The sequence below is a fragment of the Dermacentor silvarum genome, chromosome 11 (assembly GCF_013339745.2).
Source record: "Dermacentor silvarum isolate Dsil-2018 chromosome 11, BIME_Dsil_1.4, whole genome shotgun sequence".
NCBI classification, from domain to species: domain Eukaryota; kingdom Metazoa; phylum Arthropoda; class Arachnida; order Ixodida; family Ixodidae; genus Dermacentor; species Dermacentor silvarum.
The window spans coordinates 84121403-84136766 of NC_051164.1; the positions used below are offsets into that span (position 1 = coordinate 84121403).

At 48.5% G+C, this 15364-nt stretch overlaps 2 protein-coding genes across 2 annotated transcripts; both read left to right on the forward strand.

The window, feature by feature from the left end:
* Positions 1-444: 444 nt before the first annotated feature.
* Positions 445-14365, forward strand: LOC119433053 (uncharacterized). Its single transcript, XM_037700200.2, has 4 exons — positions 445-789; positions 8037-8205; positions 10832-10986; positions 13282-14365. The coding sequence occupies exons 1-4, from the start codon at positions 784-786 to the stop codon at positions 13591-13593; spliced, it is 642 nt and encodes a 213-aa protein (XP_037556128.2). The 5' UTR covers positions 445-783; the 3' UTR covers positions 13594-14365.
* Positions 3196-6418, forward strand: LOC119433253 (calcium-activated chloride channel regulator 3A-1). The gene has a single exon (XM_037700398.2). It carries the CDS (start codon positions 4476-4478, stop codon positions 6351-6353), a length of 1878 nt encoding a protein of 625 aa, XP_037556326.1. The 5' UTR covers positions 3196-4475; the 3' UTR covers positions 6354-6418.
* Positions 14366-15364: the final 999 nt, after the last annotated feature.

The following is a 15364-nucleotide window of genomic DNA, read 5'->3' on the forward strand; positions in this document are numbered from 1 at the left end:
TCATTTTTTCAGGAATAGAAAACTCGCAATTTATATTTACGGAAGGTATTTGAATGATTGCTGCGCAAACTCGTTACTCTGGAGAACATTCTGCTGCCCAGTTTTTCAAGCGAAGCTCGTTGTAAGGCATATATTTCGGTGGCATCTGTGTAGGCAAAAACTATCATCATCAGCATTGACTCGAGCGTCGTCGTCTTCTTCCGCAGCTGGCTCGTTGGCGCCCCTCCGTTTGTGCTCGTGCTCGGCATGATGGTTAGTTGAGGTGCACCGAGGACAAGCTTAGCTTACCCACATTTTCCGGTAGGGGAAGGGTTGGTTAGATTTTTTTTTGTTGAGGCATTAACAGCTTTGAAGGTTCATAAACACGGCAGAAACCAAAAACTAAAAAATTAAAAATAGAATGACGTAGCAGTCGCCGTTTTGCGTTTTGAATTGAAACAAGTTGGAGATACCTAAGCGACGACCAAGTTGCGCATCACTTTTTAACCTGTTCCTACAAGGAGATAATCATTTCATAGTTTCTTCGTACGCTCAACATTGATGTCGCTTTTAGCTGTTCATTCATCATGATCACGCGGTATTTGTCCATTTTCCAGCCGTGACATATGGCGGAATTACGCTAAAAGCGGAGACATGGCGGGTCTGACATGAGAGCGGATGCATACAGCAGCCTACCGCCTTTCCTCGGATTACTTCACAGAAAGGGACTACGCCGACCCGAATAAAACAATACTACGGTGTCGGCTGTGCCAGCCGTCGGAGTGGAAGAGCGGCCCCTGATAGATGAAGGTAAGGAAAACAAGTTATTAGTGGTTGCGAATATCTGTGCTTCTGTAGTTGATTATTTTCGTACAGAAACCCATTGAGAGGCCACGCTACTCCGCGGCCATCAGTGAACATGCATGGAGTACTGTTTATTTTTTTTTTTCGGCGTAGTAGTTGCGAATACAGATGTTGCCTTTGCTTCGAGTTATCGATAAATTCGACTTCGCCCTGCCATCTGCTAGCCGCCTGGCTAGTTCAGATGGTGGGGCTCTGCCCCGGAAAGGCGGTGGTCCCGGGTTCGAGTCCCGGACCAGAGCGAATTTTTCTTCACCTGCAAGGCTTTTCTTTCGAGGAACCCGTATGGGTATTCTTTGTAGCAATTGCTACGATTGGGTGGATGTCTCATTTTTTTTATTTGACCGCTTAACAGAGGTTCAGTGCATGGAGTCAAAAGCTGTAACCAGCCTTTGTTTCAAGAAAAGAGGGTCATTTTTAATACTGTGTCAGTAGTTCCCATACGAATTGGGTCTGCATTCAGCTCACGCAATTTGCACACTTACTGCGAAAAAGCTTTACGATGTTCGTTTGTATGCATGCTGGTGCTTTTGCCCCGAGCTATTGCACTAGCAAATATGAATATGTGGCGCTCTTTTCTTCCTGTAAAGCCACAACTAATCTTAATGAGCAAAGAAAGCATGCTGTGCCAGAAACGAGTGTTATTAGAAATGTTAAATTGCTTTCGCTTCTTTATTGTGTCGACTTCGAAACTCTCATGACGGATGGCCTCCAGCCAATGACTAAACTCGCAGCATAGCTCTGACACTTACCCTGTGCTTCAAACAGGTCACAAGAAGCTGAGCCTACGGGCTGTGTAAAAGAAAAGGCATAATATACATTCAGCATATTAAAACAAAAAGTCTTGAAAACCATTAAAAAGAGAATTGTTTGGAGAAGATTGCCCTGATAAATCCAATGCAGCCGATGCGAATTACTTTCTAAAATATTTATCCATGTCCGGAAGCTACGCGTTCATTATTACCTTTGTATATCCACTCTTCCCTTTCCCAACCTCAACTGACGATCAAGCACCGATTGACACATGCTTCTCCTGCATTTACTGTTTCTCAACAAAAATCTCGGTTTTATTTGTTGTTAGCTGTCTTGGAAATGTGCCATTTATGCCGAGATGATGACCGAACAAACGAAGTGCATTACAAATTTTAAGAAACATCTGCAATATGCTCGCGAGGAATCTCGTAAGGATACATTGCTAGCAACGTTACAGCTCTGAATGAAGCTGTACTGGTCCTACATGTATCGCGAAACAATACCAAATATATTATTACAGTAAATGTAGCCGCATTAGTAGAAGAGGAGGAGTATATAGAATATATATATATATATATATATATATATATATATATATATATATAACTACAATTTGCAGTATAATTGGCTAAATATTTATCGACACATTAGTACAAGGAGACCTATGCAGAAAATTTAGTAGGTATAGGTATATTATGTTTTTTGGGCTAACAAGCATACCCGTCGTATGGAATAAAAAAAAAAAAGCAAGTAGTTTTCACAGGTAGGCGAAAGATGTTGATCTGCTGTTCGTGATGTTTTTATTAATGACAAATAAATATTGGGAGAGCAATTGCTTCAGTCGAGTTGGGTAATGCACAGAAAATGAACACGTCGTCAATAGCAACATTTCTGTTAATGAGGAATTGTAGGAAGCTGTGGTAGATATGTACGATCGTAGTATAGAATGCGCCCCCATTTGTACACAATAATGAGACACTCGGCTCTACAATATTGTGTTGTGTATTGAATCTCTTGCTGTGCGATAGGTTGCTAACAAAAGCAGCGAATAAACCGCATTGTTCTGCCTGCTCATGTTTTGCTGAGACAAAAATCAAAACCCCTCCCCTATCGGGAACAGGGGCGCACGCGAAGCTTCTCCAACCCTATGAGCAGGGGTTGGTTAGCTGTTTGAGCGTTTGAGACACATTAAAGTTAGCCTGTCGAACCTCTAGATTCGCCCGGCGTTCTCGTTGTGCTTCGGCGATGGCATCCCGGCGAGCACGAGCACGTTCACGGGCCCGCTGCCGCTGCTGTTCACACAGTCGTCATCCTCCGCGTTCCATCACCGTCACGGGGACAGGGCAGGTGACGACTGTGACGGCTGTTCCAGTGAATCTATCCCTTGGAATGTTGGCACCAAGTTCCTGCCGCAGGAACGTATATTAATGCCATGTTGAAGTTTCTGTGTGACAGACACTGTCGTGCCAATTTTATTCCTATTGTATTCTAGCCAGTATTAACAGTAGATGCAGGTGACGAAAAGGCCATAATGTCAACCCGAACACTGGGTTTTATTTTTTAGTCGGCGCACTTCCTCTTCCTCATTCACGGTCATCCTGCTGAATTATGACTGTGAACCAACATATATATAATCTCTTTGTTATCCTTTTTATCAGCATTCACATTACAATAGCTCAACACACCACGATACTTCGTTATATTTACATTATACGTATATTCCTTTACTACGACTCTTCCTTAAGTATTTTCTCTAACATATTTTCATTTTTGTCCTCTGCTACTGCTCGTTTCTTGGCTTACGCTCCGTAGTGGGGTCTGCCATTGCACCAGGAACCGACGAACCAACCAATCAAATTGGAGGATTCAACATCAGCAATCAGTTGAGGTCAGAAGAAGCAGTTGCGGTGGAACCATGATGCGAGCAGACCACAACGCAATGGGTAGTCGCGTGTGTATTCTTTTGTACTTGGCCTTTGCGATGATCGCATGTAGCGCCGAGAGTCCGCGCACCGCTGGCCAGGTGCACCTGCTAGTAGCCATACACAGGAACGTCCCGGAACAGGACTTCTTCCTCGAGAACCTGCAGCGGTTCCTGACTCGAGCCTCCCGGGAGCTGCGCGAGGTGACAGGGCGCGCGTGGATAGACAGCGTCACGGTGCAGGTACCCAGTTCTTGGCGCCACCGACGGTACTACGGAGAGCTGGACGCCGACTTCTACCAGGTCGCCCAGGTGCGCGTGGTGCCGTCCGACGGCAACGCTAAGCCGCGCATGGAAGTCGTGCAGCCTCTGCCTTGCGGGATGCCCGGCGAAATGCTTCTCGTTCCGGACGCTGCCATCATGCAGCAACAGCAAACCCGGCCCGTCTCAACGGCACCCGATGGCCTTGCTCCCGAGCACGAGTTCGTGCATCTTTGGCCACGGTTCCGTTATGGGATCTTCGACGAGGTCGGTATACCGGGCAGCAGGCGTTTTCCCATGGCGGTGACCGACAACGACACGGTGTTTCCGGTGAGCCTGTCGAAGGGCCTGGCTGGCGTTCTGTCCCTACCCGACGGGACCAGATGCGTGGTGACGCCAATGGGCATGATTCGGCCTGATTGCCACCTGTTCCTCGAGCTCAACAGCAGGCAGACGTTGATGAGCTTACTGCGGATGCCCTACGCGGCCGCGAACAACCCGATCGCGGCCAGGTACCTTCCCACGCAGCACAACGTTCTGTGTCAGAGGAGAAGTACGTCGGAGATCATCTACGCTCACGAAGATTTTACCTTAAAACGAGAGACGAACCGCCCGGCCGAACGAGCCCCGCTTCCGGTTCGTGCGGCCGAGGGAGAACGCCACCACTCGTGTCGTGCTCCTACTGGACGCCTCGGAAGGGATGTGCCGCGCAGGCTGGATGCGCCAGGTGCACCGGTCCGTGTCCCGCTTCATCCAGTCTCGGTTGCCGGACGGTGCGCAGCTCGCACTGGTGGCGCTCGCCGGAGACGAGGCTCACATCCTCGCCAACCTGACGCAGCTCGAGACACGTTCCAGGCGGTCCCTCAAACTTCTCGTTCCTTATGGCTGCGGCCGGGTGGGAGTGCATCCGGCTAGGGGACTCGTGCGCGCCGTCCAGTTGCTGAAAGGCACCCACCTTGCGGGTGCCATCGCCGTGCTTGTGACGCACGAAGCGGCGTTGGGAGGAAAGAATGAAACCGCAGCCGGACCCTGGGACACGGGAATGATCCTCAGCACGGTGGCGCTTGGTTCGCGCGCCGACCCCGTGTTGGAGCTGCTCGCCGCCAGAATGGGCGGCATGAGTTTCTGGGTTCCCGGCGACGGGGACGCTTACGCCAGTCTCCTGGACGACGCCCTTGCCGACGCGGCGCAGCAGCTTACCCAGCCCGACCACCGGGAGGTCATCGTGCGCCGGGAGGAGCTGCGGGTGCGCGGCGAGCGCCAGGTCTCCTTCGTGGTCGACGCCGCGCTGGGCACCGATGGCCGCGTGGCGATCGTGGGCCGCGCGGTTGAGTTCCTCGCCGTGCGAGTTCGCGACCCGGATGATGAGCTGTACCACGAGGCGAGTCCCGAGTGCACCAAGGACGTTCTGCGGACGCAGTCTGTGATCTTCTCTTTCCCGGCAATGAAATCTGGCCGATGGACGGTGCAAGTGTCGCCTATCGACGGCGGTGGCGGAGCCGCGACGGCGACATCCAGTGTGACGCTATCGGTGACGTCACGCGCCGTGCGGGACAGGTCGGCGGTACAGCTACGGGCGCAGGCGTCGGCGTCGTGGGTTACATACCCGGCGGTCGCCAGCTTGCACGCGCGCCTCTCGAAAGGGAACAACGTGGTTCTCGGAGCCTCGGTGTGGGCCTCGGTGAGCCGACCCCGCCGGAGACACGTGGTCATCACTCTTTACGACGACGGCCTCGGCGCGGACACCAGTGCCGGTGACGGCATCTACTCGGCCTTCTTCACGGACCACTCGGGCGCGGGACGGTACCACCTGGTGGTACGCGCTGCGGGCGACGAGAGCAACGCTCGCGCCACGCTGCCCCACGTCTGCCGCAGCTCGCTCGCCGACCTGGCTCGAAAGCCACCGAAACTGACGGTGTTACCCAAGAAGGCGTACCGCTTGACCGACCTGGCGGAGGACACCACTGCCCAGGACCAGTGGGAGTCCCAGGCTCCTCAGGCAGGCGAGCCGTGTGCCATGTTCGAGCGGTACGTGGATGCCGGCTCCTTCCAGCTGGTTGGCTACCGTGAGCGCAGTCCCATCGGCCCAGGCGCCATCTCCGACCTGCTGGTCGAAGCGTCCACGGTGCAGGGTCCGCGGTGGGTGCTGGAACTTTCTTGGACGGCGATGGGCTCGCACTTGGACGCCGGCGTCGTGGAGCACGTGGAGCTGAGGTGCAGTCGGCGCGGGAGCGAGCTGGAGGAGAACTTCCGGCGCGCCGTTCAGATCCGGGAGTCGGACCTCGTGCGGGGCAGCCTGAGGCCGCTGGCAGCCCGGAAGCAACACCGCGTCGCCGTGCAGGTACCAGGCCGCCTGTTTCCTCCAGACGGCGGCGCCTTCACCTTGTATCTGGCAGTGCGTAGCCAGGACGTGCAGGGCCGCGAGTCGCCGCTGTCCAATGTGGCCAGGGCTACGCACCCCGGCATACGGCCGCCGCAAACCCGGCCGAGCGCGGACAAACAGAAGCCGGGAAATACAGCGAGGCCCATTGTCCTGCGACCCAGACCTAACTTCGGTCAATCCAGTCGCCTTTCATAGAAGTTTTATGGCGAAGACGTGGAACACTGGGCTTGGGCATGGTCCCAGATTCGATAAAGCTTTATCGTTTCTTTTTCTTCTTTCTTTGCCAAGATTTCTGTGAAGTCTGTATTATCGCCATTTGTCACTGAGGTACCATGTTGGCCGGCGCAACACCGAACAATGGTAAAGACAATTTTCTTCTTCTAAACTCAAACGAACAGTCAGGCAGAACGCATACTTTGGGAATTATCTACGTTAATACGATTAGCATTCAAGTGATGTTATGGAATGTAAGGTGTTTGTTCGAGCACATATTCAGTGGCACATACTCCGTGACCCAAGTGACCTACTGTAGGCCAGACCGTAGCCAGCAGAAAGTTGTATATTCTCGCACATGCGCAGTGGCCCACGTTGTCTGTTTGACAGTAGAGCAGCCGGCACATACCTAGTGGCCATACTTTGGTCACTGGGATGAGCGGTGTAAAGATGATAGATAGATAGATAGATAGATAGATAGATAGATAGATAGATAGATAGATAGATAGATGTTGCTGAAAGTAGACTCAGTATGGTAATCGCTTTAAATATGTTTGCTGGTGGATTCAAAACGTTGCAGGGTTCTTGCTGGCGACGTCCCTAGCGTCGGGCTGCTTAAAAGGCATTTGTGTTTCTCCCGACTCTCTTTGTTTCTCGGCGAACGGCTCACATGGGAAATACATTGGTCGCCCCAAAAGGTGGGGCCGTGTGCTGCTGGCGCGAACTTGTCGCTGCGATGTTAACGACTATCAACGACGCTAAAACACGTGGACACGTTATCAGAACGACCGTATAGGAACAGTAAGTTAGCATTAATTGTCAGTTCTTTGGTTTGATTGGGTTAAAACTACGCGGAAGTTTTTTCGAAGCGATAGTTCAAATAAGTTGTATATCCCGTCAGGGTGCACTGAAACACTTACCAGAATTAAAAAAAAAAAAAAAAAAAAAACGGGGTTAACTTAGGACAAACGTTGACCGGTTCGGGTAAGAACAGGTGACAAAGCAATTGAACTCGTTTTATTTCTGGGTAAGATGTCGTGCAGAACTCTGCAATCTAAGACACACAGCGAGTGAAAGAATGCAAATATTTTTTGTAGCTCAACGACCTAATTGACCACTTCTACGTATAGAAAGCATGACTAGTTTCATATGGTATCACTTAATACAATTAAGCACACAGATACTTTTGATCGCATACTTCGGAGCCGCAGTTCAGTTTCGAAGTGCGAGGTCGTGGTATCTTAAGTTATACCTAACTAAGGTAACTCCTGCACTTTCAGAAAGTTTGTAGAACTTTCAGACGCTCACTGGATATTACTTACCAAAAGAAGGCATTTTTGATCCTGCATTTTAGAACCACGGTTCCTTCGCCAAGCGCGAGGCCCTGGGACTAATAGCAAATAACAATACTCAATGCCGAACAGCGGAAACGACTGCACAGATACCTAGCACCTGTTATCAGATTACGGGAACGACCGTCAGATTAATCTCGTCCGGTGCGTTCTGAGCGCTGTGTACACATCTGCCCGTGTAAAGCATTATTGCGTCCTTTCAATATATATTACATCAGGTAATTTGTATGCGAGGTTTCACTTCAACCATGCCAAGCGTTGCTACCGGCGTAGCAAAACAAAGGGCAATTAAGGAAGCGCTCCGGCATTACAGACGCTGTTGAAATATGCCACTGAGCGGATTGATAGATTCGTGGCGAGTTTACCGCCGAATGCGTCAGGAGTGTACGGAAAGCTGACGGCCACCGGAAAGCAGTGCGTTTTGCAGACGGGATATCAAGCACCCGACACCATGGATATGACGATGACAACAACCTCTGCATGTAAGCATGCCGTTTCTCCCTCGGAACTTTTACTTCCTGAACTTTTAAATTCAAAGGTCAGGTTTGGTGCCCTCCAATCTGTCTTTCTTTTTTTTTTTCAAGAAACAATTTAACACTTCTCTTTCTTTCTTGTAGCCGCTTTTCTACTGTAAGCAAAATAATCTTGTCTTCGAAAACTTGGTCTAGACTTGAAAGGCGATACAACGTGTTCAAATTAGGAGAATAACAATTGTGAGAAACGATAACTATTAAAATGTGCAGAAAGAGAGAGAAGAGATACATATTTAACAGGGCAATTGGTTGGACTCAATAAATTCCTGTACGGCGGATCAAACCTCCCTGTGGCTAAACTGCAACCGAGGAAATCGGATCTTGTTATTCATTAGTTTAGGACCGCTTTATTCGTTATTGCAATAAAAATATATAGAGGAGTTTTCTCTGTCACAAACGGCTACACATTTCCAGGCGGTTATACAGGGTGCCCCACGTAACTTTAGCCAAACATTAAAATATACAAATGCCACCTAGCTCAACAGAACCAAGGTAATGCTGTTTGCGGTCACTTAGAGATACTCGGATTATTTTTTGCATTCCACCTAATTAGATAATTAGTCATAATTAATAAACTTCTCAATTATTATATTTAGATGAAAAGTGTCAATGAGAAAATTGTAGATCACTATGAAAAACTCCCGATACAGCTTTCTGTTGCTCGATGCTTGCAACATAAAAGTGTTTTTCCGAGCGTGAAAGAAGCCCGCGAATGCACGCAAGATTGCCGTGCGACTGGCCGCTCGAGGCACTTTGCATGTATTCGCGGGCATCTTTCACGCTCGGAAAAACACTTTTATGTTGCACGAATTGAGCAACAGAAAGCTGTATCGGGAGTTTTCCATAGTGCTCTACAATTTTCTCATTGACACTTTTCATCTAATTATAATAATTGAGAAGTTGATTAATTAATTATGGCTAATTTCTGATTAGGCGGAATGCAAAAAATAGTCCGAGTATCTGTAAGCGACCGCAGACAGCTTTACCTTGTTTCTGTTGAGCTAGGTGGCATTTGCATATTTTTAAGGTTTGGCTAAAGTTATGTGGGACACCCTGTATATATATATATATATATATATATATATAACGGGCCCGAGCCCGTTTTTACGTTGGGCTGCCCGCCCGAGCCCGATCCAAACTTTTATGGCGAGACCCGGGCCTGGCCCGGAAATAATCTACGTTACCCGCCCCGCCCGCCCCGCCACCTTAGCCCGAGCCCGGCCCGATCCCGGCTCGAAACCGGCTGGAACCAGGCCCGAGACCGAAAAATATGTTTTTCAGAGTTGAGACGCCCGAGAATAACTCGCTGCACGTTACATGAACACCACCTGAAAGCCCGAGCCCGGCCCGAGCCCGAGAAAAAACTGCTCTACCCGGCCCGGCCCGTAACACGGGCCGGGCCGGGCCCGGGCTTTCGGGTAAGCCCGAGCCCGTGCAGTGCTCTAATTTAAATATGCATGCGATTTCGCTTTTCAGTAGCATTTACTTTACAGCAGCCATGCAAACGTATTATAATTTGGAATAATTCAACCAAGTCCTCACCAGAACTTTATTAGCAAAGTATGCGTTTGCAATACCAAAAAAGAAAAATTCCTTCTTAACGCGAGAGTATACTGTAAAATAAGCTAACGCCCTTAAAAGAGAAAATCGGTGAAAATTATTTTACTATGTAGGCTTAGTAAGCCAGACAAAAACGCAGACAACAAAATAGGAATGGCGACACCGCCTTGAAGTTTCCGCGACAGCTCAAGAAGGATGTGCGGCGAATAGTTAAAATTCTTGACACTTCCTTAAACTGTGCACTAACTCGCCCAACATAGTACTCTGCTAAACTTACCGCGACAGCTCGCCGTGGCATTATGGATTCTGAGTTCGCCTGCACTGGCCTAGTTCATTTTTCACAGCTAAGCTGTCTATGGCAAGGGTTCTACGTATTTTTCGTGTCCGTCAACAGATCTGTGTGTCCAAAAACTCAGCTCCCGAATTTTATGCAATAACGCTTCATTTTATGCAAAAGCTTACATGTTTCATCACTTGGATAAGCATATTCAGTAGATTAGTTATCAATAGGCACCGTTTTCAAGATCAGCAGACTCTCAGGCAGTTTATAAGGGTTTCTCAAAGATTTGCCGCTGTGCGACCCGCGTCGGCCATTTGTACGCTCGCACCGCCCTCCCTTTGTCGTCGTTCCAGTCGCTTGCGGGCCTAGTTTCCTTCCGCTCTGCCGGCGCGGCGGTCCCGTCGCGCGCGTCTAGTTTCTTCCGGCTACCTGATGTGGCGGTAGTCTTCCACGCAAATGTATGCCGCTGATCACGACCTCCGATCAAAGTAAAAGTGTGTGTGAGTGTGTGTTTCTTCGGTATGACCGCCGTCGCCGCTGAAGGAAGTTAAATTTGCTCCTACCTTTGAGCTAAATTCTTTGTCACCTCTATGTCGTGTGTTAAACTGCTTCGCTGCTAATCCACCTACAGGATACTGAAAATTCGGCGGCGGCTTTGCGTGTAGCATGTTTCGAGCCTCAGATGTTTCATATAGAAAGATGCAACAAGGTGCCATAAACGCGATGTCTTTTCAGCTCCCATTTCGGGCATTGAAGACAGCGGCATCAAGAATAACACGTTCGGCACGTATATCGACGCCTACATTATCTACGGGCTTATCAGCGTCTTGCTAGCGTCCTCGCTTATCGTTCTCCTCGTAGCCGTTGCGGCTCACGCTCTTAAAAGAAAGGTAAGCTTTATTACACGTACAGCTAGTGCTCGGCGAATGAAACGAAATACGCCGAGCGTATGGCTGCCAGCGCTTTTCGCGCCGATCGGAGATGGCGCATTGTGGTAATGAGATGAAAGCGAGCACCCTTGATGCCCCATTGTAATAGTTATGACTGTATTTGGCCCTTCGGCGATCAGCCAGCGTTGTCCGCTGGCGCAGAAAACGCTGGCCGCCATGCGATACGATTATCGCGTTTCAATCGCTGAGCCCTGACCTACATCTGTGAGAAAAAGAAGTACACGGACCACAGGCTCACCGAAAACAAAACTGTATTCGTAATTATGGCGCACAAATAGAAATTGACGAGTGCATTCAAAACATTCGCGAAGCCACGTTTAAACCGCAGTCCTCAATTTGAAGTTACATTCATAGGCGTCGAAGAAAAACGTATTTATCGCGCTTTACCTGGTCAGTGTACTTTTGCTCACCCGCCGGGGCGGCTCAGTCAGCTAAGGCGTTGCGCTGCTGAGCACGAGATCGCGGGATCGAATCCCGGCCGCGGCGGCCGCATTTCGATGGAGGCGAAATGCAAAAACGCCCGTGTGCTTGCGCTGTAGTGCACGTTAAAGAACCCCAGGTGGTCAAAATTAATCCGGAGCCCTCCACTACGGCGTGCCTCATAATCAGAACTGGTTTTGGCACGTAAAACCCCAGAAAGAAGTACTTTTGCTCAGGGGTGCACATTAAGTGCAGATATAGACACTACCAATTCTTTCGACGCCCAACAGGTCCCTACGTTGCATGTAGTACATCCGTAAGTCGCACCGCAAAACTAGCTAACTTGTACGCACACTTCGCAACTGCGTTGTAGATTACCTGCGTGAGGACTGTAAGTGTCGACTCGCGATGAATAATTGTAGCGCAACCGAATTTATTGCAATTTAATATCATCGATATCGAAAAGCTGGGTTACATGTTCGGTCTTGTAAACAGTGTTGTCGTAATGCAAACGATCCGAACAGGGAAACCAATCAGGCGTAATGACACGCCCAAAAAATGTAATTGAAGCGTTCTTGCGCGACCGTCTTGTAAACAATGCGACCTGCAGATAAATAGGACGCACTGACTATACCACATATATACATCGTTGCAAGCAACATTAGAGAAGTACCCTGAAATGCAGGGTTGCAGAGGCTATCGGTGCTGCCTCTAGGAGCGCAAGCTGTGTCACCACTTGACTTAGAGCTACGCGTTAGGTACGCACTAATCCGTGACATAAAAAAAAAAAAAAAAAAAAAAAAAAACTTAACGTAGCTTGCACTGGTGGCGCAATGCTTAAGAGACAGCGGAGCTGATGGGCACCTAGCTAGTCTTGGCTTTTGGGCTAGGCTTAGCACGACCATGTCATTCCCAGAATTTTCCGGAATTTATTGATTATTGATCGATTATGGATTTGCTATTGATTGGCTATCGATTGGCTATCGCAAGGTATTGGCCACATATTTGCGCTAGGCTATGCACAACCAAGTCATCCCCAGCATTTTCCAGAATTTATTGATTATTGACCGATTGTCAATTACCTATTTATTGGCTATCGATCGGATATCGATGACTGACGAAGCTTAAGTAGTCCAACCGTGCTTAGCTATACTTATCCAGCCTCAGCTTCGCTACTTCACAGGGGTATGTGCCATTGCGTTTGGACCCTTTCTGCACTGCCGCCAGGATCGGCCAACATTTTTGGATTCAGCCGACACATTACGCGCGGCTTAAACAGCTCCGCTGTTAAAAATAATCCCAAGGTCGAGTCATGTATAGCAACTGGCTATAAAAACAAGTATTTGCGTAAGCCAAGCTGAGGACCAGGTAAACGTGGTATTGATTTCGGCGCGTTGCAATGGCAAAACCATGGTAGGCAACCGGTGAAAAAGCGACACAAATCACGCAGACATTTACACACAGCACTGTCGCCCAACTAATCGTTACCTCAATCATGCAAGTATGTATGTTGAAGAGATAATACGATAAAAGTGATCAGGCTTCAAAGAAACAAACACACCTGGCGGGAAGACAAGATATGCAAAAGTACTTGCCTGTAAGAATGGCGTCCGTGAACCTTACCGGCGATGGGTGCCCGGTGTGTGTTCCCTAACATACAAGGGATTGTTGCAAGTTTCAGCTGGGTTAGCGTCGTATTACCGGTTGGTTACCGTGTAACCTCAGTTGACGTGGCACCGAAGTTCTTGCCTGTGCTGTTTTTTTTTTTTTTAAGTTTACCGGTGTTACTCGTTGACTCCTGCGTGGTATGAACAGGCAGGGAAAGCGGCGAGGACTTCTTCAAGCAACACTGGCTCCACGCGGACTCATTCGTGGATGATGCTCAGTCACGGAGACCAGGAGACCGGTCCAGTGGCAACCGGCTCGCCTGACGACAACGACATCGATTGCGAAGCTGGACTCGCGCAGCCAGAAACCGCCGAGCCTCCGTGCGTTGTGGCCGGCTCGAGACGGCTAGGAAGCCGAAGACCTTCCCTCCGCTCATTTCTCGCCGCCACGGCGAAGAATGCGGGTGACGGTGGGACGACACCGAAAGTCACTGTTGTGGAAAAAGAAACGACCGTGTGAACTGTGATGCGTAAAAGTAAGCAAGGGTTATAGGCGCCCTCGCTTCGTCGTAAACATGTGCGCCAGTGTGTTCTGCATTCTGAAATTGTTATGTTTGTATGCACGTCGACAGGGCCACATGTCAGTAATGTTTGGTAGGGATGGAAGATCATAAACGGCAGCTACGCCAGAGGAAGAAGTTTTCGCGTTCATCTAGTCTGGGTAATAAAACTGATTTGTCCAGGTCCCTTAGAATGATGGTCGTCTGGGTAAGTTGTTAAGTAAGAAAAAAGAAAAAAAAAAAAGACATAGCTAGCGAACTTTTTATCTCAGTGAAATTGGTGCCGGGATATCACGTGATGCGTTTTTCTGCGCTATTTACTTTATTCAGCTCTATCGCAATGAGTGCCATTATATTCCATGTTGTCTTTGATGCACAGGGATGTGTGACAACATTGTGTATTATAGAAAGCGTGGTAGTTTTTGGCAATATGTGGGACATTGATGTTGATGATTGCGCACAATTATACGACACGAAGGCGCAGTTTACGACACGGCTGAGTTTGAGTGATTGAGCGGCGATTGAGGTCGAGAAGTTACGCATAAACTGAGATATGCTAGGGCTAAGAGCTCCGGAATAATATCGAACTCCTGTAGTTCCTAAAAGCGTTCCCAAGTAAGCCCACATGGATGTTTCAGCATTGTACCCTCATCAACAGGCAGCCGATAGAGTTAACATGCCATCTCGCACTCAGCTGCTGATGACAGCTTGGTCATTTAATTGCGGCTATTTAATTTGTTTTTTTTTTTCATCTGCTTTCCTTTTTATTGCGATAGCAATTATATGGACACTCCAAGCGCATTTTTGCCGTCGTTGTCACCGTCGCCGCGGGGATCCGCGTATATTTAGGGATGTGTATGATATATATGCTTATCAATGCCGTATGCAAGTTATATTGCTACACTATTCGATCCCTAATGTTGGTCATACCAGGTCTTAATCTCTTTACTAAATTATTCCTCATAATTCTGAGAATGGTAGCCCTAAAATAACTGTAATAAACATAAGAATCGCAGTGCACGCCTTTTTGAATTTTCTAAGACTATTAAATACTAAACATGCAAAATAATAGCAGTGTTAAAACCTGGAAATGATGTAATTTTACTGGCGCGGCTCCTTACGGGCAGCATAGCGGTGTCTCTGCGATGTCATTACTAGCCCTACACGGCATGTTAAAGACGATAAGGGTGCCAGAAATTTTGCCACACCCGCGCATGTCACGACCGCGTTATTCGGACCCGAGTATAGTTAAAACACCGTCCGAGAAGTTCAATTAAGCCAAACGCAAAACCTTCCTATCACACTCAACGCTTTACCCTTCGGGCGAAACTGCCAAGTTTTATGCGGACTTCTTACTGAGGAAATACTTTGATTGCCTGCGATAGACGCCAAAACATTATCTGCACGAACTAATTTTGAAATCTGAACATTGTGAAAAAAGAAAGCTTCGGGTAATATAACTCAGTACTTAAAAAGAATTCTTGCAATGCCTCTCCTGCGCCTACCATATAATTGGAATTTGGAAGTACTACAGACATACGGCAATACAAGGTGCAACTGTAGCTAAGAACTCACACGATGGCGCAACGTACTGCGAGTACTCATGAACCAATATTTATGCTTTAGCCTTTTATAAACGCACTCTGAAAGGCTACCGGCAGCATGGATTACGCCGGCGGCGTCTGCGTACGGCGCGGCCGCGCGGGCACTATAGCTTGAAAGTGATCTGCA

Bases quoted from the DNA above. Each gene is read 5' to 3' on its own strand.
- LOC119433053 (XM_037700200.2), top strand. The intron at 8,206-10,831 runs GTAAGCATGCCG...ATGTCTTTTCAG, and splicing joins GATGACAACAACCTCTGCAT to CTCCCATTTCGGGCATTGAA. The intron at 10,987-13,281 runs GTAAGCTTTATT...TGGTATGAACAG, and splicing joins CTCACGCTCTTAAAAGAAAG to GCAGGGAAAGCGGCGAGGAC.
- LOC119433253 (XM_037700398.2), top strand. From the start codon at position 4,476: ATGTGCCGCGCAGGCTGGATGCGCCAGGTGCACCGGTCCGTGTCCCGC.